This window comes from Drosophila innubila (genome assembly GCF_004354385.1).
Source record: "Drosophila innubila isolate TH190305 chromosome 3R unlocalized genomic scaffold, UK_Dinn_1.0 2_E_3R, whole genome shotgun sequence".
Lineage (NCBI taxonomy): Eukaryota > Metazoa > Arthropoda > Insecta > Diptera > Drosophilidae > Drosophila > Drosophila innubila.
Window position 1 is genome coordinate 17,930,001 of NW_022995380.1, and position 24,826 is coordinate 17,954,826.

A 24,826-nucleotide genomic window follows, 5' to 3' on the forward strand; every position below is an offset into this window, starting at 1 on the left:
AAACAAATAATGAACTTCCCAATTAAACACAGATATTTGGGTTTTATAACAATATATTTATTTGTCGTTTTTTTTTCTCTTTAATATTAGTTTGGATTTTCTGATATAATAATTTAGCAAGTGTTTCGTATTCCAATATATAAGTATTTGTATATGATATACTTGATACATGATGTGTTTACTATGTGAAAAATGTTGCTAATGTTTATATGGATATATTGGATGCACTTAGTGTTATCATGAGCTGTATGTGTAAAATATTGTTATATAAATATTGAATTTAGTTTAGTAAAAATTTAATTATTACACGCATACTTGTCTATGATTTTAAAACGCGTTTAACTAATTTCGTTTAAGTTGGCTATAGGAAAAATGGTCTATATGCTATAGGTAGTTAGGTGTTTGTATATCGAACGTTAGTGTTAGTTTTCTATGTGTTTTTTTTTTTTTTTGAGAAGGATAGAACATGTTAATCACTTTTGTTTAAATAGGGACTGTCGCAAATTAAATTAACTACGATTCCATTCGAAACGGAATTTGTTTATAAATATATGTAGATTGTGTTCATTATATTTAAATATATATTTATATAAGTAGCTAGATTTCGATAATAAATAGTTAAACATATTGAACTAAACAGTAATCAAATAAAAAACAAAACTAATTAATATTACAGAATTCAAGAAAAAAATATATAATAAACAAACACGCAGCCATTGAGATGTTTCTAGGGCTTATCAACTCCATTTGCTGTTGTCAATGTTGTTGCTGCTGCTGTTATTGTTGTTGTTGTTGTGGATGTTGTGGATGTTGTTGCTGCCTTTAAATTCTTAGCTGCTGCAGTTTTAATGTCCGGCTTTTGGTCCGGTATGGCTTTGGCCGCCAGTGCCAGCTTATGTATGTGTGGCGACGATGGCGACGTCACTGTTATTCTATAATAAGAAAAAGCTAATGTTTTACACGCACACACACACACACATACGCACGCACAACAAGGGGGGCGCATTTGGATGGGCGTTTTGGAAGGCGGGAAGTGTTTGTTTTTTGTTTTCGTATTTGTTTTTTTTTTTCGCATATGTAAGCATATACGCATAAATATATTTACAAAGCATTTTAGTTTTTTTTTTATGAGTTTGTTTAGTTGTTGTTGATGGGAGGCAGGCGGTTGGCGTTGTTTGATGTTGTTGTTTGGTTTTTGGGTCAGAGTTTGGTTTGGATGTGGTTGGCATGGTTTGTTGTTGTTGTAGCATGTATGAAGTAATTCAGGTTAATTAGATAAGCCGGCAAATTGCAACAGACCTTACAAGCTAAGTAGCTAACTAGCTAGCTAACTAGTTGATAGTAGAATAGCAATAGTTGATAGTTATACATATGCATATTAAGTATAAGTATAATTAATTTATATCGAGCTATTATTGTTATTGCGTATGGTGCTAGTACGATGCTTAGTGCTTGTGCTGCCTGCTGTTTGAGTTGACTTCGTTATCAGCGTACCTCGGGCTGTTATCGTCCTTCTCGCACACTAGAGTGCGAGTCGTGCTTGGAGCAGTGGCGATGCCGTTTAACGACTGTTGTGAACTCCGTTTCACATGCACGGGTCGCAGACGTTCCTCCAAATCACTGATGGAGCCCACCGAGCTGATGCTCTCATCGCTGTAAAAATGAATATCGATTAGTTCAACTCCAAACTTTTAATACTCAAAGACCAGGGAATAACACCGGAAAAATCTTGTTCATTATTATTAGGATAGAGAAGGTCTATTTTATCTGACTTCGATTGAAATTGCACTTTCAATACAATACAATTTAACCTAATTGATTCGAGTTAATTCTAAATATTTGTTGAGACAGAATTAAATGTTAATTTGATTATTTTAAGCATCTCTGACATGTAAACAAAATATTAAACATTTGTAGGAAAGCGCTAAAGACGCAATAAAAATATGTCATTAAAAATTGCTTGATTTTTAAAAAATCAATTTTGCTTTCAGAGTTTTCTAGTTTATGATTTATCAGTTAGTTTCTAATACTCCTTTAGGAACATAATGAAACAAATTTTTATTTCGCTATTATTCGCTGTTAAAGACAAATGCTCACCTCTCACTGAGCTCTTCCTCGCCCTCCTCCTCCATTGCCTGCTGCAAATCCGCAATGCGCTGCAACGCCAAACGCAAATCGTTCTTTAGCGCCGTACCCTCAGATTCCATGACTTCCATTTTTTTCTCCAGGTCCTTGCGACGCGTCAATGATTCCTGCTCACGGCTGGACAGCGAGTGGAATTCTTCGCGCATGTCGCGCAAACTCTTTTGAGATTTCTTCAACACTTCCTGTCCCTGCATTTCCCGCATCTTCGATTGCGTCACTTCGTTCTGCAGCTTCTCCAGCGATTCCTTATGCCGGCTGACCTGTACTTCGAGACGAGCGCGTGTCGCCTGCTCCAGTTCCAGTCGTGACTCCAGCTCCTTGGTGCGCATTTCCAGGCTGAAAAGGAAATGCAACCTTTGAGCAACTCAATTGGATAAGGGATTGTTGTGGTACTCACCGTTTGGACATGACCGCTATGGTGGGATCGCCCAGACTCTCGACATTGTCCAGGCGATGCTGCAGCTCGGCCACCTGCTCCTTAAGATTGTTGCGCTCCGCTTCCAGTTCGGTGAGCTTGAACTCGAACTCGGATACATTAACTTGCTCCGCATTCAGCTGCTTAACGGTGGCGCTGTACTTTTTCATTAGTTCGCCCAGCTCCTCCTCGTTCTCCTCGATCTGGGCCTGGAGTTCGGCGCGATCCCGGTGTGCTGTGTTGGCCCGCTCCTCGGCATCGTTGCGTGCTCTATGCGACTCCTCGAACATGGCTTGCACCTCGGCCAACTCAGCCTCCGCCGTTTGACGTGCCTTCATAGCCAGCGTGCGAGCGGATTCCGCATCCTCCAGCTGATTGCGCAGCTGCCTTATCAGCGTCTTGCCAGGCGTATCTGCCTTAAGCCTTTCCAGCTGTGTCTGAGCATCCTTCAGCAGTGCCTTGTACTTGCGCAAATCGCGACGCAGCTTCTGATTCTGCGCCTCCTCAGCATCACGATCGACACGATCACGATCCTCCATGGAGGAGAGGCGACGCTCCAGTTCATGTTTTTCACGCAACAGAAGCGTACGCTCCTCGTGCTCCGTTTCCAGCTGACACTCGAGCGCCTTGATCTTCTTATACCCATTGCCACGCACCTCCTCCAGCTCCTCGTCACGCTGCTGTGACTCACGTCGCGCCTCTTTACGCATCGTTTCCAATGTCATTTCCAAACGCAGCTTGGCCTGCTCCAACAACTGTATTTGACCCGCCATTTCATCCAGCTCCTCCTCCTGTTCCTTTGCTCGCCGCTCCGTTTCATTCTTCGAGCGTCGCAGTTGAGCGAACTCCTCCTCAGTGCCACCGCCGAATGTCATCTCCTCCAGTTCGCGTTGCAATGATGCCAGTTTCTCCTCCTTCAGCTCCAGATCTAGACGCGTATCCTACGGGAAAAGCAGTTCAACAACATAACACAATTAATGTACAACTTTATGAAATATTTAACCCAGTTCCAAAAAAAATCAACCTACTTCAAACAGACGCGTTGCACATGTGGCGCTAAGACTCATGGCTGTACTTGAGCACAGGCCATACACATGGGAATGGGTATGAGAACGGGAACGGGAATGGGAATGACAATCGTAATGGTAATGAGAATGGAAATGGAATGTCCGGCCAGTTATCACGCGGCCGCAGTCAAAACTTCTGCTTATTATTATGATTATTGTTGCTGTTTTCTCTCTTCTTCTCTTCTTCGTTTATTATTTATATTTTTAATATCTTTTTTTTCGTAGAACTGTGAGTGTGTGTCTGTGTGTGTGTGTACTCCAGTTATCGCGCGTCGACGTCGACGTTCTTGCAGCCACTGCTCGACTCGGTCACAGTCATCGCTGAAGAAAGCCAGGAAAGCGAAGAAAGAGCAGAGACCGATAAAAACATGAGAACCTCAGTGGCAAACTGAGCGCAAATGAGGGAAAAACCTTCTTAGAACATACGAGAGAGAGCATTGAGTATTGAGCATGCCACATGGTGCATGCCGCATGCATACGTGTATGGTGTGGGCAGGTAGCCTCAAATTGCCATTGTACACACGTAGACTACACTGTCTGTCTGTCTGTCTGTCAGTCAGTCAGTCAGTCAGTCTCTCAGTCAGTCAGGCAACGAGGCGGCGTGGGTAAACAAGCTGAACGAGTTTTTAAGATACTGTATCTGTATCTGCCGCAATGTTGCATGTGCCACTGCCACTTGTTGTTGCCAGAGCTGATTATAAAACCGATTTGTTGAGCTGACTCACTCATGCTGTCCTGCTCTCGCATGTTGCCCAGCCGCTAACCGGCTAAACTCTCTAGCAACATGTGTCTAAGCCACAAAAGTTGCAGCAACATACATGTGTCTTGTAATTCATGCGTGCAATTGAGCAATTAACAACAATTAATAAACTAACAAAAGATCTGAGTAAAAATTGTCCATTAATTTATCTAAGTAATTTAATAATGTTAAGTAAAATATCTATTTTATCGATTCGAAATGCAAGCCGGTTAAACTTTCTAGCAAAATACATATGTTGCAGAAACATTTGTTGCCTAAATTGTGACTATGATTAAATCACCAACAATTAAATATTTAATACTAAAAAAAAAATTTACCAGAAAGTTAAATCTAATTATAAATTGACTGTATAGAAAATGCTGTAATTCAAGTACTTTAACAACCTTAATAATTGTTACACATATATATTGATTAGAATCGGTTAAACTCATTAGCAAAACATATGCTGCAGCAGTATTTGTCATCAGTCTTTAATTCACGAATTCGTGCGTTAATTATAAAAAATTTAATATTTAATTGACAAAAACCAATTAACAAAAGTCTGATCTAATTAGAAGTCTTCAGTAGATACATTTTAATGACATTGACTACAAGTGTTCTTTGACCAGCTGATTCACCTACTAAGTTAGTCACTATTCCGATCTGGTTTACTCACCGCCAACGTTTGTTCCAGCGTAAACTTCTCAGCTTGCAGCACATCTTTTTCCCGTCCATAGCGTTCCTTGGCCTGACGCTCCTGACGTGACGCATCCTGCAGAGATTGACACTCGGCATCGAATTTGCGCTGCTTCTTTTCCAGCAAATTGTTGCGGGCATTCTGCTCCTCGAGCAGCATACGCAAATCGTTCATCTCGTTGGTCATCTTTTGTACCTTGCGTTTCCATTGGCCCACAACCTGACGTTGCTCCTCAACTTCTTCGTAGGCATCGGATAGCTGTAAATTGGGAAATTTCATTAACGATCCCAGTACCGATATTTGTTTCGGTTTGATTCGCTGATTAAAAGATACACTCACCTTCTTTTCCAATTGCTTCTTAAGCCCGACCAGCTGTTCCAGATCATGCTCATGCTGCGTTCGCAATCTGCGTTTTGTAAACTCCAATTCCCTGGCGACACGTTCGTATTTCAGCTTGTAAACGCCACCGGCGCCATCCTCATGCTCAGGATCCTCATCCTCAGAGATGCCATTCAAGTCGGACTTGGCACATATAAGCTCCATTTCCAGCTTCTCGCTCATCTCTTGCAGGTTCTTCACCTTTGACTGTTGCTCTCCGAGTTCCTTCTCCAGTTTCAAGCGTTCACCAGTTTCTGCCTCCAGCCGTTCCGTGGCAATGTGCGCCGTGGATCGTTCTTCCGCCAGATCCACAGTCAGCTCGGATAACTGCAAGCGTGGAAACATACAAAACAATCATACATCTGTTAAGGATTGCAAGATCTGACAACCTTGCGTTTTATTATGTGCCAATTTCTTTGCAATTCGCATATTAAATTTTGCGTTGTGTTTGTTTCATTTCAATTTCAGTTTCATTTCGTTGGCATATTTATAAACAGATGAGATATTTATTTATCTTATCGGCATGCTAAGTTTAGCAGCGGGCCATTCATTGTCTACATGGCCTCAACCCAAAAAATATCGACAAGAAAAACAAATTTACTTTTATAAACTAATAAATTGAATGCAGACTTTTTTAATCAGCGACTTTGTATGGAAAACCTGTGAAATTCAGCAAATATTTCATCTAAAATTCGTGTTTTTCTTTTGTTTTGTAATTTATTATTGTTACATATTTTACGAATCTGAAAAAAATAATATTCTCTTTAAAAAAATATTTCTTTGTATTATGTGAACTTGAAAAAATCCCTTTTCTTCATAAATTATATCATATTTTAATATACCATATTTCAGCTGTACAAGTTGCATTAAAAATATACTTAATCATTTTGTTACCCCTGAAAATCAGAAAAGAGAGAAAAATGCTATGGAATATATATAATTTTCCCCCTTACTGTCAAGTCCTACGTTTAGAATTTATTCTAAATGATTCACGCATGTTTCTTTTCTTTTTTTTTTTGTATTGGAATCTATAAATAAACTGTACTGAAGCATCTGAAGTGAACCGCTAACTTCCGAGACGTTGCGCAGTCGGAGGAAGCCGCTGTCAATGTCAGCAGCGACGCAGCATGGAATTTTCTACCAAATGTTTACTTAAGAGTCTTTAATATTTGTATCATTATAAGACAGAGACCATTGGAAATGATGTCAACTGCCCACACATAGAATAAAATTGGTAATTGGAAAGCAGAAGAATCTAAAAGAAAAAGTGATCGATTCGAAAAATGCCCTGTACCTAATTCGATGTGAAAATCTAGTAATAATAAGAAGACTATCAGATTCCTGTCACCTATAAGTCTACATTATTTAAACTTTTTATTTAATATTTTCATTCTTTAGTTAATGCTTGTACAAATTTGTGTAAATTTTTTTTTTTTAATATAAATCTTATTTTGTAATTTACTTTTTTTTTTACTTTATTGCACTTTAAGGTAAGTAATTACTTTTCCTGCCACAAAATTAATCAAAAATGGATAACAATGGTCCTTCTACCAGTGAAACAATGGTCGGCAGGGCTTGTTGTTCAGTGACAAAGCGAAAGGCGAAACCGAGGGCCGCTTCAAAAAGAAGTAGAGCCAAATGTGCGCCACGCAAACGATCAAAGCGTAGCTGCATTCAAAGGAAGAAAAAAGTATGCAAACCAGGGCCAGTTATGAATAATGCCTATCTGAACTTTATACGAGAATATCGACTTAAGCACTGCGGATTAGAACCTAAGGAACTGGTCAGAAAAGCAGCTCGCGCCTGGTGCCGGATGCCTGACGAAGAGAAGGAAATGTACCGACCGCAGGTACAGTTACTATTATCATATATTATCAATTACAATATTTTTAAGATCACTTATTTACAGCAGAATTATAGGTGCAGTGAAGAGCTGAAAGATTTGTGTGTAATTCTGTAGTGACATATATTTCCAATTCACTTTTACAATTATGATTTGAAGCACAATTCATATAGAATAAATTTTATTAAGTAATAAGAAAAAATGTATGAGAAATGTTCCTATTTTTTGGATAAATTTTGGCTGTAGTGAGCAGCTAATTCTCGCTTAATTGGCCCACCGAACTCTTTTCGTTATTGATGACAAAAATTCCATAAGTTATAAAGGTCTGACTAGGCTGTTCTGTGATATCTTCAGATTATACCTCCTTTAAAAAAGCTCATCTTGATCATTAGATCAATTGTTTGTCAGAACATACACACTACACTTTATATACCCTGTTGCAACATTTTATCAATACAGGGTATACGAATATTCGACAAGCTCAAGGTTAGCATTAACAGAAACTACCTCATCGAGCTCATTGTCATCCTCTTCGCGTATGGTGCGATCATCGTCATCTGCATTCCTGGCGGACGTTGAGGTGGCCACCGATGACTCCCTGACCATGGAGTTGCCACGTGACGTTGGCGTGTGTGGCAGCTGCTTGGACAGCTGAAATGCCTTGGTCAATATGTTCTGGGAGGAGCGAGTGCGTCCTACGGAACCACAGCGTTCCATGCTGTTGCGTTCGCGCTGACGCTCGATCAGGGAGATGGTGTCGTAGTCATCATAGTAGGCGGAGCTATTGCCGGGCGTGCTGCAGCGACTGTTGTTGCCACCTGCCGTCATGCTGGCTGTGCTGCTGTTGCTGTTGTGGCGTCTCGTTCGTCGTCCCATAGCTGTCCATTCCTCCTGCACATGATCCGTGCGCTTGAGAAAGTTCTGGATCTTCTCGCTGAGATAGGCGGACGAGGTGCGCGGATCCTCGAACGATGGCGTTGGACGCAGCGTCTGATGCACTGGTTGCCGCTTGCAACCAAGCACAAACGACAGATTCGCATCGAAAACCACAGGAGAGCTCTCCAGCTGCCGCATCTCATAGGCATCCAATCCGCTGCCTCGAGTATAGCTCTGTGGGAATACGCGCCGCGGTGGCGTCTCCAATCGCGAGGAGCGTGAGACACTCGACTGTGTGGAGCAGCGTGAGGATATTGAATAAGCTGGACTTGGCGAACGTGTCAACAGACGCAGGCGATCCATGGCCGCATCTGAAGCTGAGGTTGCTCCATTCGAGGTTGCACCTGTTGATAGTGGCAGTTTCAGCGTGACCTCGTAGTGGCTTTCACTATCCTCCCGCTGGTCATTACCCAGTCCGGATGTTGAAAGCGACTGCGAGCTGGTGGTGCGTGTTGAATAGGTGGTGTTGTGGCTGGTGTGGTTGGTGTGAGTACTGTGGGTATTCAGTGTGTGGTTGCGTGTGGTTGTGTGTCCATTGCTCAGCGACTGGACAGGACTCTGCTCCCGTTGTTTGGGCAGCAAACGTAGCTGCTTACGCGCCTGACTGCTCGGTGGTTTCGGTGGCTTGTGGTTGCTTAGCGAGGAGCCACTGCCGCTGCCGCTGCCACCGCTATTGTTGTTGTTCCTTGTAATACCGTTCATGGCGGCCAAGACGCGTGCCATAAACGTTGCGCTATCCTTATCGGATTCACACTCTACTCTACATTCATTTTGACCAACTGGCGACGCTGCAATGTCAGCACAGTCAGCAATTGCTGCATCAACAGGCGGTGCCAGTGGTGCCATATGGATGGGGGAAGGTGGCGGGGGATGCGTGTTAGTCAAAGGGGTTGGGGGGGGATAATAAAGCTGTGTTAATGCAATTTCTTTTTGGTCGTGTGCAAATTTTGTGTATATAGCCAATTTTGGAATTAATTTTCAAATTTCGTTTCGTTGTAGTATCGATAGATAGATCGATCAATGGATCAATCTCTGGGTTTTTCGTGTTTTTCGTTGAGGGATCTTTGTGTGTAGGTTTAACGTGCTGTCACAAATTTGAGATCGCTCTCGCTTGCAAATAAAAATATTTAAATTTAAACCCAAAATGCTATTTATTTTGGCTTAAAGCATCAAATTGCCAATATGCTGCCGTGATTTGCTTTTGCTTTTGCTTTTGTTTTTCTTCTTTTTTTTTTCGCTTCTCTTTTTCTTTTCTTTTCACATTTGGCACCGTTCTACAAACGCACACACGCACGCAAACGTATCGAATTCAGATTCGCTATTTGAATAAGAACACGGATACGGATCTCGCGACACGGCACGGCGGAGCACGGTCGAGTACGGCACGGTTAGACGCCTCAAGCGTTCGCCTCACAACTAAGTGTATGTAATCGGGACTCGGCGGCCACTTGCGATGCGTGACCAGAAAAGCTCGCCGGGCCAGCTGCTTTTTGGCAAAGCGATCGCACTAACGCACAGTGGAATCAATGCCCAATATAGCGAATAATAATTCAAATTTCAAATTCTTCAATATATTGACGTCAAAATTGTTGTCTATTCATAATAGACCTTTCATTTTCTTTTGCTCTCTACATTCATAAGTCAATTAATTAAAACAGTAAAATTACACTTTACTTTTTTAATAAGTGTATAAAAAAACTAATAAAAATGTGTTTGTGGTCTGCGCTTGTGTTATGTCTAAAGATTTGATATTATTTTTAATACTAGTAAGAAAAGTAATCCTTATATTAGTGTTTCGTAGAGTGAAACTTCTTGGTTTTGACTCGATTCGGTTTAATTTTTGTTTTTTTAATACAGGAAAAAAAACCCAAAATAATCAATTTGTTTGAAAATTTGTAATAATTAACCGATATCTTAAAATGCTGACTCAAATTATATTTTTGAAATTATTGTGTAGTAAATGTAAAAAAAACTCAAATTAATAAAAATAGAAAATAATAAAAAAAAGTTATGGATATTCAAAAATTGTTAAGTTATTAATTTTGCTAGATCGGCCAAACCGCCCACTGTGTGACAGTGGAAAAGCCATCGAGAGAGAGAGAGAGAGAGAGAGAGCGAAAGCAATCTGAGAGTGGCAAAGGAATTGCAACATTGGTCAGCCTCGATATTGACATAATCTCGGGCCTTTTGATGGTATAAAATACTCGTATATATTATAAATTGAGACAACTGTTGACGTGACAGCATCTTATGTAAATGAACAACGTGCAACCAAAGATTGCAACACAATACGACGAATTCGAGCGAGAGCAATAGCGCAATAAAGTATTATTAATGATCTTTCAGAGCATTTAAAAATACATACAACTCGCTATTCTTAAGTGCACCAGCGATACACACTTGTACAAATGTATATACATACATACAAACATACACACATACATACAGTCAGTGTTCAATGGACTCACGCATTGCCCAGAAGCTATTTATATTTATTTTACAATTTTACAATAAACCAAACACTTGAGGCGGATATATCGCCAGATCTCAGTTTCGAACTAAATCAAGTATCTAAAAGAAAATACAAGCAACGCCTTATGGAGAAAGAGTGGGCATAATTATTGCAAACACTGTTAGTTTTTTATTTTAACTTTACTTTTAATTTCCTTCTAATTTATCCGATATTTTTTTAGGTATTTATATTTTGTTCGTTTTGAATTTCCAAAAGATGTTTATTTCTAATAATGGAATTAATTGTCTTTTGTTTTTTTATATACATGTTAATCTCAATAAAAAAGTACGACTCATCTTAGGGTTATTTAAAACAGGCAATTCGAAATAATAATAGACCAAAGATATTATCTCTATAAGTATTACACTTATTCCACTGTGCAACAACTGTATACGTGTTTATATAAAAGTGCTTATGGTTTATAATGAACATTGAGCTAACATAAAGCATCATTCAAGAAAATGTGAAATGTATACACATAATATATATGTATAGTATGTACAACTGGCCCAATCTTGTCGCCCCAGATACTTTGCTCAGACAGCCACTTGTCATGTCATCTGCGGCTGTGGCGCAATGTTAATTAAAATACTAACGCAAAAATATCAATTTAATTCTTTAAACAAACTAATGTTACCTTGGCTTCCAATTTCTGATTCTCGTTCTTGACTTCGCTGCGATCGTATTCGATCTTCTCCAGCTTGGCGCGCAGCATGAGTAGCTCCTCATTGGCAATCTTCAGCTGCTCCTCGGTACGATGGACATTCAACAGGGGCGTCACACGAACCAAGAGACGCCACCAGGGCCAATCGCGCACTGCCAGAAAGGCCTTAACATTGCGTTGAATGCAACGCACGGCCAGCTCCTAAATGGCCATAAAATTTGAGTTAACCGATAGCTTAATCTGGCAGAAATTTAACTCACCTGAATGCGTCGTTGTGACATCTTCTTTCGGGCCAAATAGCCACGACAGAAGGCCTGCAACTGGATAATGCGATCCGAGAGCAACACATCACGTTTGGCCTCCAACTCATTGAGTACCCCTGAACGGAAGAGTATCTGCAATGAGATACAACATGTACAAAATAATTAGCATCAAAATTCATTCAGCCTTTACACAGATTTATAATTAAGCAACTTGATTGATATAATTATTTAGATGACCTTTTGTACGCGACATCTGCATGGATCCGAAATTTTATACTTATGATCTATAGTAAATATAAATACTTATCATAAGTATTCATTAACGTAAAGTCTCTTCTCAGGTCGAGTTCATCCAACACTAAGTGATTGCAGTTCAAGTGGACCAGAGTATGGTCTAGTTAAATATCAAAAGTGCATCAATCAAAAGGATATTTTCTATTATCTAACATTATTTCTTAATAAATAACGTATTTTAATCCAGTTAACTATGACAGGTAGGTGTATATTTATCATCATTGGTATTATATTTAAATATTATTTAGTTCAAGTTTGATTAGAAAATACCGATCTCGACTAAGCTCCTGCTTTTGATAGTTATAACAATTAAAATTTCTTGACAGAGCAACAGTGAACATTATTTTACGTAATTTTTAATTATTTTACGAAAAAAAATACAATTTATTTATCTTAACAGTCGCATTTCAGCGTTAAAAATATTACAGAACGGTGAGAAATTAAGTTCTTCTATATTACTTGATCTTGACTATCCAAGTTGTTTTAGCAAATATATCACTTGAATTAAAATATAATGATAATGGCTCAGATTTCATAAATCTCTCTTAAGTGCTGACATTAGCAGCTGGTCAGTCTCAAAAACGTGATATTAATACGAAAGTGAAATAACTGATTATATGACTGGGCATTAGTCAAAATACATTTTGAATAAATTGACGACAGGTTGTTACCTGCAAGTCAGTGTAAATATGACAGGTTTTTTTTTATAACACAAAGGTTATGTATTAAAGGGAATCGAATCTAGGTTTTTCTTCAAACTGAGGTTCCAGACATGTCTAGATGTTATTTAAGACTGAGCTTAGATTAATGCATGTTTATAGCTTAAATAATTTTAGGCTTCTTATTGAGGTTCATATTCTGTTAAGATCGAAATTTTGCATAATATGCTGAACAAAGTGCAGCTGTAAATCCAGCTGATTTCAAACGAAATGTAATCAATTCAAGGAAGTGAAGGTCAAGGTGGAAAAAAAACCAGAGCACCGACCAATTTGAACACCTGTGCAAAAAGGTGGGAAAGTGAAGATAATGAAACAAGAAAAGCAGAAAAAATGGCAATTGTAAACAAACAAAAGGAAAACCAAAGCCAAGTCAATTTCCATGAGGCGACTCTCTATAAAACAAACAAAGAAATGCATCAGTCAGTGAGCGAGACCCTCCATAAAGACTACAAATTAGTCAGTCTGGGGATAGGGCATTTGGGATTTGGTTTGGACGCACCTTTCGAGGTGTGGCAGCAACCTAGTCGTCGTCGGGCAAATTTGCGACGTTATTTTTTCTCTCTTTTCTCGAGAAACAATTTCGAAATTTTTTAATTATGCAGCGCACGTAGATCAAAAATGAAAGTAAACCAATGTGAAACTGCGACTGAGCCAACTTTTTTTTACTTTTTTTTTTGGGGCGGATGAGGGCAGGGTTGGGCGGGGCAGGGCAGGGCAGGGCAAACAGTAAACTACTCCAAAACCAAGTGTTAAAGTTGAATATAGAACAGAGAGCGGCAGCAAAGAGTAGTTGTTTTTTTAAGTAGTATTTTTATTCGAGTTAATAGTTAAGAAATAGTTGTAACTAAATAATACACAATAGCCATAGCATACAGAATATAAGTTAAGATATTTATTGGAAAGGCCCTTTTCTATTTGGGGAAAATCGCCGGGGATTCGGACTAATGCAGCCGCATAGTTACCTCTTTCGTATAGGTGGGATAGATCTCCACCTGCGTTTGTATGCAGCGCACCGCCTGCACTTGAGCGACTTTGGTGACCACCATTGGCATTTGTGAGCTTGTGGTTTGGCATTTCGATTTGGCCTCGAATTTCTGCAACAATTGTGCTATTTTATTGGGCTTGCAGCAGCTGATCTTTGGCTGATCCGTTTCCCCCTCGGATTCACAGAGGCTGCCTGTCGAATTGCTCGTCGAATTGGATGCTGATGATAGAACCGTGTTGCTTATGTGTCCCGAATCATCCGAGTCCGAATTGGCGCTTTGCTCCACAGATTTGATCAACTTCTTGGGCGGCTGCTGTTGCTGTTGTTGCACCACTTTAACCAATAGCTCGTGATTCTTGTCAGAGGTTTCGCCCAGTTTAGGCGGTATAATCTTACACGATTCCAGCTTGGGTTTGCGCACTTTCTCCTCATTGGCATATTGCAGCTTTTGCAGTTGCTGCTTCTTCTTGTGCCGCAACTGTTGTGTGTGTTCCTTGGTAACACCTCGACTGGCTCGCGGCTTGCCTCCATTTAGAGTCTCCACCTTGCGTAGTAGCTCATGACCCTTGGCCAGACACTTGACCAGCAGCTCATCACTGTGCACATTTGACTTCAATGTGGAATTGGCACGTCTCGGCGGCTTGGCCACTACCAACTGACGTCGCTCCAGCGTCGAGTTGGCCCGCTTGGGCGGCAAAGTGGCAGCAACTGTTGTCACCGTCATCACACTGTGACTGTTACTGTGACTCTTGCTGTGACTACGACTGCTCAACGTTAACATGGAACGAGTGCGTTGTTGTTTGTGTTGACGTTGTGCTTGTTGCTGTTGTTGTTGTTGCTGCTGTTTGCCCACGTTGTGCTTCTCCAGACAACGCAGACTGGAGTGCTTGGAAATGGGAATGGGAATGCGACTGCCACTGCCACTGAGTTGACTCAGCTCACAGAGCGAATTGTAGCGTTGATTGGAGCTGGAATTGCTGCGACGCAACAGCATCGAGTTGGCCAATTCGGGTGTCTGGTAGATCTGTCGCCTGGATGTGGCCATGCTCAAGGTGCTGTGCGATTTGGACAGCAGCTGGCGATCGCAGAACTGTGCTGGTGGTGGCGGTAGCGACTGCTCCACTGACTCCAACGGCTCAATCATGGACACCACTTGCACTAGGGGAACTGGCTCCTCCACTGTGGGATACTCCTGCAATATTTGATCGAAACTTTGCAACACCTCGTTCAGTTTACTCTCATCGTGTGCAACCTTCTCCAGTTCCGCAAAGATCTCATCCTCCAGCGATTGCTGTGTGAGACTCAGACTCAAGCTCAGCTGACTCTCATCATCGCTGTCCACGTAGCTGCAAGCACTGCTGCTCATCATTAACGGATTGCTGCTGGCAAAGAGAGGCGTCTCCGCTGCTGCCGACGTTGCCACAGCTGTTGCCCCTGCAACTGTCCCAGTGGGCGTGTACTTGCCGCCCACACAGCCGCCAGTGTCGACCAGACTGAGAGCGCTCATGGAGCGAGTGTGCTTGCTGCCTTTGTAGTATAGCTTGCCACTCAGTTTGGGTGTGAGATTATCCTCGATCTTGTGACGTATGTGGGAGAAGAACTTCTTGCCGGCGCCAAGGGCGTGTGGCTGCTTTTGGGGCGTGCCCGTGCTGCTTGTAAGAGGCGGCGTGCTGCGCGCCTGTGAGAGCTTCGATTTGACCGTGTGCTTATACATGATGATGATAATGATGATAAAGATGATGATGGTGATATTGATAATGACAATCAATCAGTTGTGATGATGATGTAAAAACTGACAACAAGTAAAAGTGCATATAAAGCTTCTTTTTTTTCTCTTTTCTTTTGCTGTAAAATTTCCTTTCGATTTTGGCCGATTGGTCGAGGCTATGGCCACTTGACCAGCGCTTCCAACACTTTCACAGCTGCTGGGCGCTTGGCGCGTAATTCGTATGGTGTTTTCTCTTTGAGCTCAGCGGCGCAACTGAATTTCTTGCTGCGCGCCAGACGCAGCCAAACGGCCAAACAGCTCAAAGCGCCAAGAGCCAAGCAGCCAAATAGCCAACAACAACAACTACAATAATAATAACAACAACAACGGCAACAACAACAACAACAACGGCAACAGTCAACCAAGTGCGCTGCTGTGCATTCGAAAGTGGCTTATCAACAAAGAGCTGTGGACATGGTCGCGGCTTACCGTAATTGACGACGGTCATGGTTAACCAATACCAAGCGAAGTCAGCAGACAGTTAAAGAGAGAGAGAGAGAGAGAGAGACAGGGGCTAAGGGGTTGTGTGTGCAACGTGTTGCAGCTGCAGGTTCGATGCTAATTGCAAACACCAACAATCAGTTTCGTCTACATATGCTCGATTTATATAGTTGATTCGCCTCATTAGCAACATTACAAACACTCTTGGTCACACTCAGACATCATTATCATCATCATCATCATCATCATTGTCGCAATCATCGCATTGTATGAGGAAAAGTGAAACAAGTGCATTGTCGTTATTACTCTTCTTATTTCTGTTTCCATTTGAACTATTCATTGCCAGCAATTGGTCTCAACACAAGTTCAACTGTTCGTCTATGTAACACTTATTCATGACAATGACAAATATTTAAACATAGTAAGTTGATTCTGTAGTTATCGTGGGCTCCGTCTAGGTTGACAGTTCATTGCACTGTCCTAGGGTAATGTGTGCATATTGCACCAATCAAATAATTCAGATTTATTATCCCAACCACCTATACAAATGAAGCTTTTATGAAGTATCTTTACAGTATAAAATAACATTTTTCAATCGAAATATTTGTAGTTTATAAAGCAAAGTGACTTTGCTAATTATTTTCATTCTTATTTAATTACATTTATTTTAGTCGATGTTCCCAAAATATCAGAAATTTAATATAACCTGACATGTTCTGCGAGTTTCACAAATTTCCATAAAATTATTTTGTCATCGCTTTTTATGCCCACTTAAGTAAAGCAATTTCTAGACGGATGCATTCATCATTGCAATAGAATAATGAAATAAACAATCAAAGGTTCCAATATAATTTAATTAAAATATATACTTACAAATAATTAAAACAGACACAAGTCAAAAACTCAATAGAACCGGCCTTTAAAACGAATGTTCATCCAAACGAATGTAAGCTCAATGAAGCAAGGCTATATCTCAATTACAATTTTAAATTTATAAATTTTCTCTTGCTGTGTTAATGAAATTCTTTACGCTTCACGCTCTGGTAATGCAAATATATATTAATAAATCGTAGGGACAATTGTGATAAACTGTGAATCAATATGGTATCATATTATTGATTTATATAGCTCATCTCATCTTCCTTATTGCACTTCACGTTATCAATGATTCAAGTGGCAAGTGTGATGTGCAATTAGTTATCAGATTACGTGAAAGTCTCAGATCGCAGCTTATCACGAATATTATTATCATCTGAGCATACACAGCTGGAAGTCGGTTGGTTCCTTAACCAGACTCTCTCGTGTCTTCCAATTAGGCAATAAAAAACACGTCTTGTAACTAATTAACTGAATTACAGTCGATTCGAGTTAACGGTCAGTTCACAGCTCTTTCGAAATAAGTAGGCAGCTTCCTGGTTATTGTTTCATAATTAACCGCAAACTAGTTTACATAGAGTTGGCCCCCAAAGGGCCTGTCTTCGGGTTTAGATTAATGCGTAAATTGATTATAGTCACGCCTCTTTCCACTCTGGAGTGGACACTGCGTTGCATGTCAAAGCACTAATGAAGTTTTCGTGTTTCTCTTGAGCCGATTTCCAAAAGTTAATTCGTTGCATTAACTGATGACAGAACCCGCCTCAATAATATATTATGCAACAATTGAAAGCTGCCTCAACAACGCGGCAACTTCGATTCGATTCATTTCTAATGAAAGCGAACGCTGGGAAATTTCACTTTAAATGTTTGCATGGAAAAAATTTTAATGTGCATTGGACAAATGTGGTTGTTGTTGTTGTTGTCATTGCTGTTGTCGCGTTGTTGTGCAGGTTGCAACGGGTCGCAACGCGGGACAAACGCAACGTCACTTTTTTTTTTTTTTTTTTTTGGTGAAAGTCAACGGCGCATGCTTCGAAGCTAGCGGATTGGTTCGATTGGGTTGGGCTCAAATACACAGACTTGATTATGGGATTGAAATTGGATTTGGATTTGAGTGGTACATACACGTCGTCCCCAATGTCCAATAAGCCACAGACCGCTGCCCAGTCCATAGATTAGCAAAAGCAGACGGCAAAACTCACTAACCGCAATCACCGCGAAGATGTTCACTATCTCAATGTAATAACTATCTTGAAACCAGCTGTTGTTGTTATAACTGGCACTGGTATTGCCACCAGTCGAGAAACACACTGCGGAATTATTTGGCCACATTTGTTGAGTGTCTGTTGACATTGATTTTCCTGCTTTGCTGCAGCGTTTTCCATTTACAAATCCCGACTGTGAGCCAAACAATCCACACACAATCCACAATCCCCAGAGGCCCAAGAGATGCTGGACGAGCTCATTACAAAACCAACAGACACAACTCAATACAACAGCTCGGAATTCTATACCACAATGGAACCGAGAGCTTCGCAGATGAACTTGACCGTGAAAGTTGTCAGCGTCATAACAAATGCCACAGAAACAACAACAACAACAACAACAACGAAACTGAGAGAGAAGATGAAAAAAGTGGACTTGCAACGAGTGACGTCAAAAGTTTATTACGATCAGTCTTTATTTTGTTTCTTTTTATTTTTTATTTTTTTTTGTAACCACCTACCGGCTTTATGTAGGGATTCACAGTTGCATGAGAACTGAGACTGAGACTGAGAACAGGAAATCAAAAACCAGCCAACCAAGCAAGCACAAGCCAGAGACATTGTTGTTATGAGACCAGTAAGTTATACTTAAATAGGTTCAAGAAGTAACCAGAGAACACTCGTGCTTAGTTTTATAGAATCACTTTGCAAGCTCGCAAAAAAGAGAAAGTCTTGATATATAAAGAAATAATTGATATAATGATAATATACAAAAGTATACGATGCGTTCATTTCTTATTTACAAATTTTAAATTCTCTAATTGTGCTAATTTGAATACGAGTTTAAGAGTTATATATATTAATATATATATGTGTGTGCGAGCTTTAAATTAACTATTTAGAAATTCAATCAATATACAGAGGAGGGGTACTTGAAGTTAATATCCAGTTTCATTTTGTAAAAGATCTTAAGATTGTTTATAATCCAGACAAAAACAGTATTCAAACTCGATTGAATTAATGAGCATACAACTTTGGCTGCATATGAATAATCTATTGTCTTTAAACAAAGCGCTTTTTTGCGAGGTAGACGCACTCCCTTCTCAAGCCGGCAACTGGTTTTTCAGGCCTATGCTGAATCAAATTTCGCACTCAAATAATTCAATTCAAAAATTGCCTAGTAATGCTGAGCAACAAATTCATTGACGAGAACTTTAGCCAAAAGTCGAAAATGTCTACTCAGATTCCCAAAAAAATATACTTAAATAAATAAAAAGCAAGTTTCATTCAAAACATGACGCGTGCTGTATTTACAATTGCAAATTGATTTGAATCTGTAATTGTGGGTTAATTTATAATTAATTGTGGGTTGGAATATCCTCTTAAAAAGAAATCATACAGACAATAAGACGACAGCTTAACAAGAATCGTTTACCAAGCACGAAGATATGCTCGTCAAGATTCACAGATAATTGTAAACATACAAATTTGCATGTGAGTTGAAAGTATCAAGGAATTACCAGACAACAAGTAAATACGGGAAAAAGATATTTTTTTGATATTTATTCATCAAAAATACGTAATATAAGATAAGTTCTTAAGATAAATCAAACCGTTTTTACAAGAAATATTAATTTTGTTGCTGCAGTTCGTTGTCCTTATCAAGAATATACAGTTATGTGATGTAATACTCTCAACAGTGTTACGTAAGGCATGTAAGCTCTTGCTGATCGACTAAAAGATACCCTGCGGTACAGTGTGCTTCGGCCTTCCATCATTTTATAATTCCTTAAGTTCACATTAAGCTTGGCACTTGCTCTATATACCCTTTAATTATTTAAGAAAAGAGTATTGAAAAAAAAATGATCAATGGCGTTTCATATCGAATCTGAAAGAATAAGCATAATTATTTGCTTTCGAAACGTAAATCCTGTCACAGTAACAGTTATGCGAATGATCGTCTCAGATGTGTTGGACACGCACGAGTTGAACGATCTGTTAACTGTTTACGTTTTTTCGGCTATATGAAAATGACAATAACAACAATACAAAAGCAGGAAAAAAGAGGAAGCGAGAGATGTCCAAGTCAAATGTTCAAATGTCGCAGTCGTTAAGACAAGTCACACATTAATGCTACGACACTGAAGACCCGCTAAATGGTTGGGAAAACAACGATATGCGAGCATATGATATTATTGCTGAACCCGAACCTACTTGAATACCTCAACGAACATGTTTAAGAGACTATGACAATACAGAAACATATGCGCTAAGTTACATTCACAAAATCTCACTCTCTTTTTGAAAATATAACCAATCCAATGGCGAATTTTAGTAGCATCTTTGGCCAAAAGATCAGCGAATCACTCACAATCCCTTTTTGTATGCTTAATTACTTAGCCTGACTAGTTAACAAGGTTCTTGGCCTCGAATAAGAGTGTGAAAAGCGCTATGACACAGATCGAAAGACATTCGGTTTGAAAGATATTTGAATGTGCTACAAAAACGAAGTGAATCAAATGTGAATCAACTCATACTTAAAATGATACAAAAATTCAATTGCCAATTATATAAATAAAAGGCGTTATTATCTTAAAGTATAACACCTGACGATTATTGGCGTACAATTATATATAAATGATGATCAATTTACAAGTTCTAAGTTAATATTGATTTAGAAAATTGAAATATTATATCAATTAACCTATGACAATATGATTCGTCAATTATAATTAATTAATCGCATGCCAACAGCTTACATAAAAGAGTTTCAAATAAAATATAAGGTATAAAATATATCAAATATATGCGCATAAATTAATGTGGTAAGTAACTAATGAACCATCATTTCTTCTTGGCTGTAGCTAGTGAAAGCCTATTAAAAAAACCTATTAAGCTGAGAGAACTGCTAAATTTAAAATTGAAATGCCAAGAAAAAGATGAAATTCTGTTAAGTCAGCATTTTGAGTTTCAACCAGTTGATAAAAGGCAATTCTAAAGATAACTTGGAGGAAATGTGGCTAAAATTAGTTAAGCACTACAACGGTAGTCGCAGGTTGCGTGAGTTGGCAGCAAAGCTAATTGAAACCGACAAGTAGCTGGAAAGCTCAGCCAAGTACTCGAGTATTTGCTTGCACTTAGTTGTATCTGCAATTGTTGTAAATTGCCAACTGCTGCTACTGTTGCAAAAGGCCCATCAACAGGCACCAGACGACAGCTTAATCTTAAAAGCTAAAGAGAAACGAAATCCCGTCTAGCAGATACCCAGGCTTGAACAATAAAAAGAAAAAGTAAACTTGTTTAAAATGATACCTTATGCTAATTTCGAATATTAGAATTACAAAAAAAAAAAAAAGTAAAAATCATAAGAATATAATTTTAAAAAAACTAATGTAAGAATTTAGAAAAGAGAAACAAATACACAGAATGCAAAAATTGTGAAAATCTAGTTCATTAAATGTAGAAGTCTGTAGCTACGAATTTTCAGATATATATTTATAAGTCACAGCATGTACGACGAAGTGTAGTGCGCTTTTAGCTGATCTTTTTAAGAATGTTATTTAAAATTTCCAAGTTTTGGTTTCCAAATTTTTTCAGTTTTGCAGTCACCCAATTTTTTTATTCTAATTTTTTTTTTATATGTCGGAATCGATCAAAATACTGTTAAAAATGCCCACTTGTAAAGTGATGATTATCTATAGCTGATCCTTTTTAGAATGTTATTAAAAATTTCCTAGTTTTGGTTTCCAAATTTTTTCAGTTTTGTAGTCATCCAATTTTGTTATTCTAATTTTTTTTTTATTTGTCGGAATCGGTCAAAAGACTGTTAAAAATACCCACTTGCAAAGTGATGATTACCTATAGGGTATAACAAGTTTGCTGTGTTGAATGCGCGCTTCTCATGGCAGTGACCGAGCGAGCTGATGCTGGTTCTGAATCTGGAAGCCGGCCGGCGCCCTTACGTCCACATGCTCATGATTGGGTAAATCGATCGTCTCGTCCTCAGCTCGACACGCGCTCTGTGTTTTAAGCTTTAGCTTTATGCTTAGTTGTAGTAGTAGTATTTAACCAAGCGTCCGTTTAGATTTTAGCTCAGAACTTGTAACGCGTCGGAGGCGTCGCTGTCGTTTGCCATTGTCGCTCTTGTTGCTCAGAAATATTTCGTGATCTTTTAGTGAGCTGTGCTGAATTTAACTGACTTTTAATCGACGCTTTGTCTTGTTTAGTCATCACATTTCATTTCATCTTATTTCGGGTTTTTGATTTTATTTTTTTTATTTCGTTTTAATTATGCAATTGTTGTTCAACATTCTGTTGTTGTTCCTGCTCCACCCAGCTGGAAGTGAGTGTGCCAATGTTCTGTATTCTCATTAAGTCGTTTATCAGGTGTAATCTGTATTCTCGTGTTAATTTTGACAGTCGCTGCGAGCCAACGTCTGTTTGCTTATGAGCGTGGCAAATGCGATACAGCCATATCGGAAGTGATAGAAGATTTGGCTAAAGCGCTCTTCCATCGCCCAATGCACGTAACTCAAGCGAGTCTACTTCAATATGATCTCTATACGCCGTTGAATCCTCAACAGCGCCAATTGCTGCATCCAGGTGATGTGAATATGCTCAAGAGATCGAATTTCAATGCCAAGTGGCCAGTCAGGTGAGTCAAAGATGATGAGACCAAAGTGATGAACGAGTGATATGATGATTCTCTCAATTTCAATCTCATTCTCAGAATCACAATTCACGGTTGGACAGGAAAGAGCAGCGCATGCTACAATGCAGCCTTAAAGGATGCATATCTATCGCGTGGCAATTTCAATGTCATCATAATGGACTGGAGTCGACAGGCCATTGACATTAGCTACGTTCGTGTGTCCAAGCAATTGCAATCGATAGCCACAAGTCTGGCGAAATTCCTTCGCTTTCTCCACGACAACACTGGCGTACCCTACGAAAGCATCTATCTAGTGGGCCATAGTGCGGGCACCCACATCGCCGGTCTCACTGGCAAATTGTTAAAGCCGCCCGAGCGACTGGGTGCCATCATTGCTCTGGATCCCGCTGGCCTCACACAGCTTTCGCTGGGACCAACGGAGCGACTTGCACCAACAGATGCACTCTATGTGGAATCCATACACACGGACTTGAAATTCTTTGGTAATCCAACGGGTAATCAACTCAGCCAGGCTGCCTTCTTGGTCAACTGGGGACGCGGACAGACGCATTGTCCGAACGCCACTGCCACCGAATTGGACTTTGCCTGTGATCACTTCTCGGCCGTTTATTACTTCGCGGAGTCTGTGCGACGGCCCAAATTATTTGGTGCGCTTCGCTGCAGCTCACTAAAGAGCATATTGTCTGGCACTTGTAGCTGCAAGTCGGGTAACCACAAAACGTTGACATGCCCCGCCGATGCATTCATGGGCGGTGAGCCAGCCATCCCCAAGAAGGGTGTCTATTACCTGAGCACGCGACCTAAACCACCGTTCGGCACCGCCGATGGTCAAGTTCACATGCAACCACCGATACCCTCGAGGATTCTGGAGACAAGCGTCAAGCGAAGACACATCTGAGGCGACGCGGGCAGCAAAAGAGACGCATAACCAAAAATCTAGTATAGTCTAAGTCAAAATTTAGTTAATATACCCTTTACTTTAATTTAAGGTGTTTCTAATTTTACGGTCAAGGTCAATTACAATTCAAATATGATAACTCTTTCCATTCACCTGGCAGAGACTAATTTAAATTTGATGTCCATAATTTAATCAATTAAACTTAACTATTGATTAAAAAGACTATGTACGATATGTGAATTTATTCAAAACGATTAAATAATAGTTTACTCAACTTAGAAAGCGTAATTGACTTCTAAATACTCTGACCCGAGCACGCTTTGCTGTAAAGATATAGTACACAAATTGAGAGTCTACTCATTTTTAAAGAATAATCCCAATACCTCAGATATGTTCCTTGTTCCTCTACCATAACTTTGTAATATAATAAAATCGTACGACTACTTCTAGATCTCCTGCCAACTGTTTGAACTCCATTTTTAACTTAATTCATACGAATTCTTTTTAATTTTAATATAATATATTAATTAAATCAATCTATATTATAGTTTTATACTTTTATCTGCTTATGCTTTTAAAAAATCCCCTCAATTAAGAATTGAGTACAATTAAACGAAAAGGAATAAGAAATTAAATGGTAAAAACATTAAATAAGATATTTTAATTATTATCAACTGACTTTAATGACGCGACTCAAAAGATATTAACATAACAAAATGTCCTTAAAATAGACATTTGGATTGGTAATGACATTTTCATTTAACTCAAATGTCTTATCAGCCAGATATTCTTTTAGTTTGGGAACAGATGATAGTCGAAGGGTCTAAATATAGAGCATATGAGTTCTTTCTTGGCTTCGGTTCTGATGGTCTTTAATTCGCACGTATTTTTATCAGAAAACGCGAACGTAATTTGATTTCTTGAATAACTTATACAAACATTCTACGATCGTTACAAAACATTGTTCCATTAATTACAGAGTTCAGTTGACCTGTATTTAATGTACTAAATGGTTCTGCATGTCTACACTTAGCTTACAATGTTGCAAAGACAAATACGAGAAAATGGTAAATGGTAATTAATTGGAGAATTACCTGACTTGGACCAATACGATAACTGGCAACGTCTAGCTCATTGACGGCCAGAATTTGCTCTACGCTAATATCTTTGCTGTTCGCCAGATCGCCAGCTAGCAGGCCGAAGCGACGTACAAACTCCAATAATGGCACAGATTCGGGAAAGCCCAGGCGATGTAGACGAGCTGCCTCCAAAACTTGTGAGCCACGTAGCTGAAAAGGGAGCAAGGAGT

General features: G+C 39.5%; 4 protein-coding genes across 9 annotated transcripts in view; 2 read left to right on the plus strand and 2 right to left on the minus strand.

Annotated features, from left to right (window-relative positions):
* Positions 1–35: 35 nt before the first annotated feature.
* LOC117790799 (unconventional myosin-XVIIIa) overlaps positions 36–24,826 on the minus strand; it is a 40,446-nt gene continuing 15,655 nt past the window's right edge. For 2 of the 5 annotated variants that reach the window (XM_034630358.1, XM_034630359.1), the window contains 9 exons: positions 24,612–24,806; positions 11,657–11,791; positions 11,370–11,597; positions 5,403–5,768; positions 5,043–5,321; positions 2,543–3,501; positions 2,098–2,481; positions 1,495–1,653; positions 36–932 (listed from right to left, as the gene is read on the minus strand). In XM_034630358.1, coding sequence (XP_034486249.1) covers positions 728–932; positions 1,495–1,653; positions 2,098–2,481; positions 2,543–3,501; positions 5,043–5,321; positions 5,403–5,768; positions 11,370–11,597; positions 11,657–11,791; positions 24,612–24,806 — 2,910 coding nt within the window. In that variant the 3' untranslated portion in view covers positions 36–727. Of the gene's footprint in view, positions 933–1,104; positions 1,654–2,097; positions 2,482–2,542; positions 3,502–5,042; positions 5,322–5,402; positions 5,769–7,791; positions 9,677–11,369; positions 11,598–11,656; positions 11,792–24,611; positions 24,807–24,826 lie in introns of those variants that run through there. The other 3 variants (XM_034630362.1, XM_034630360.1, XM_034630361.1) reach the window with 3 other exon arrangements.
* Positions 6,969–7,488, plus strand: LOC117790855 (protamine-like). 2 transcript variants are annotated; one of them, XM_034630464.1, is made up of 2 exons: positions 6,969–7,290; positions 7,351–7,488. In XM_034630464.1, the coding sequence occupies exons 1-2, from the start codon at positions 6,970–6,972 to the stop codon at positions 7,399–7,401; spliced, it is 372 nt and encodes a 123-aa protein (XP_034486355.1). In that variant the 5' UTR covers position 6,969; the 3' UTR covers positions 7,402–7,488. The 2 variants fall into 2 exon arrangements, with proteins under 2 accessions (XP_034486355.1, XP_034486356.1); XM_034630465.1 differs by having other exon boundaries at positions 7,354–7,488.
* Positions 13,316–15,759, minus strand: LOC117790821. The gene has a single exon (XM_034630420.1). It carries the CDS (start codon positions 15,369–15,371, stop codon positions 13,614–13,616), a length of 1,758 nt encoding a protein of 585 aa, XP_034486311.1. The 5' UTR covers positions 15,372–15,759; the 3' UTR covers positions 13,316–13,613.
* On the plus strand, positions 22,306–23,966 carry LOC117791932 (lipase member H; the record flags this gene model as incomplete). The annotated part of the gene is made up of 2 exons (XM_034631868.1): positions 22,306–22,601; positions 22,677–23,966. Coding segments are annotated over 2 exons (1,137 nt in total), but the record flags the coding sequence as incomplete, so codon positions are not given.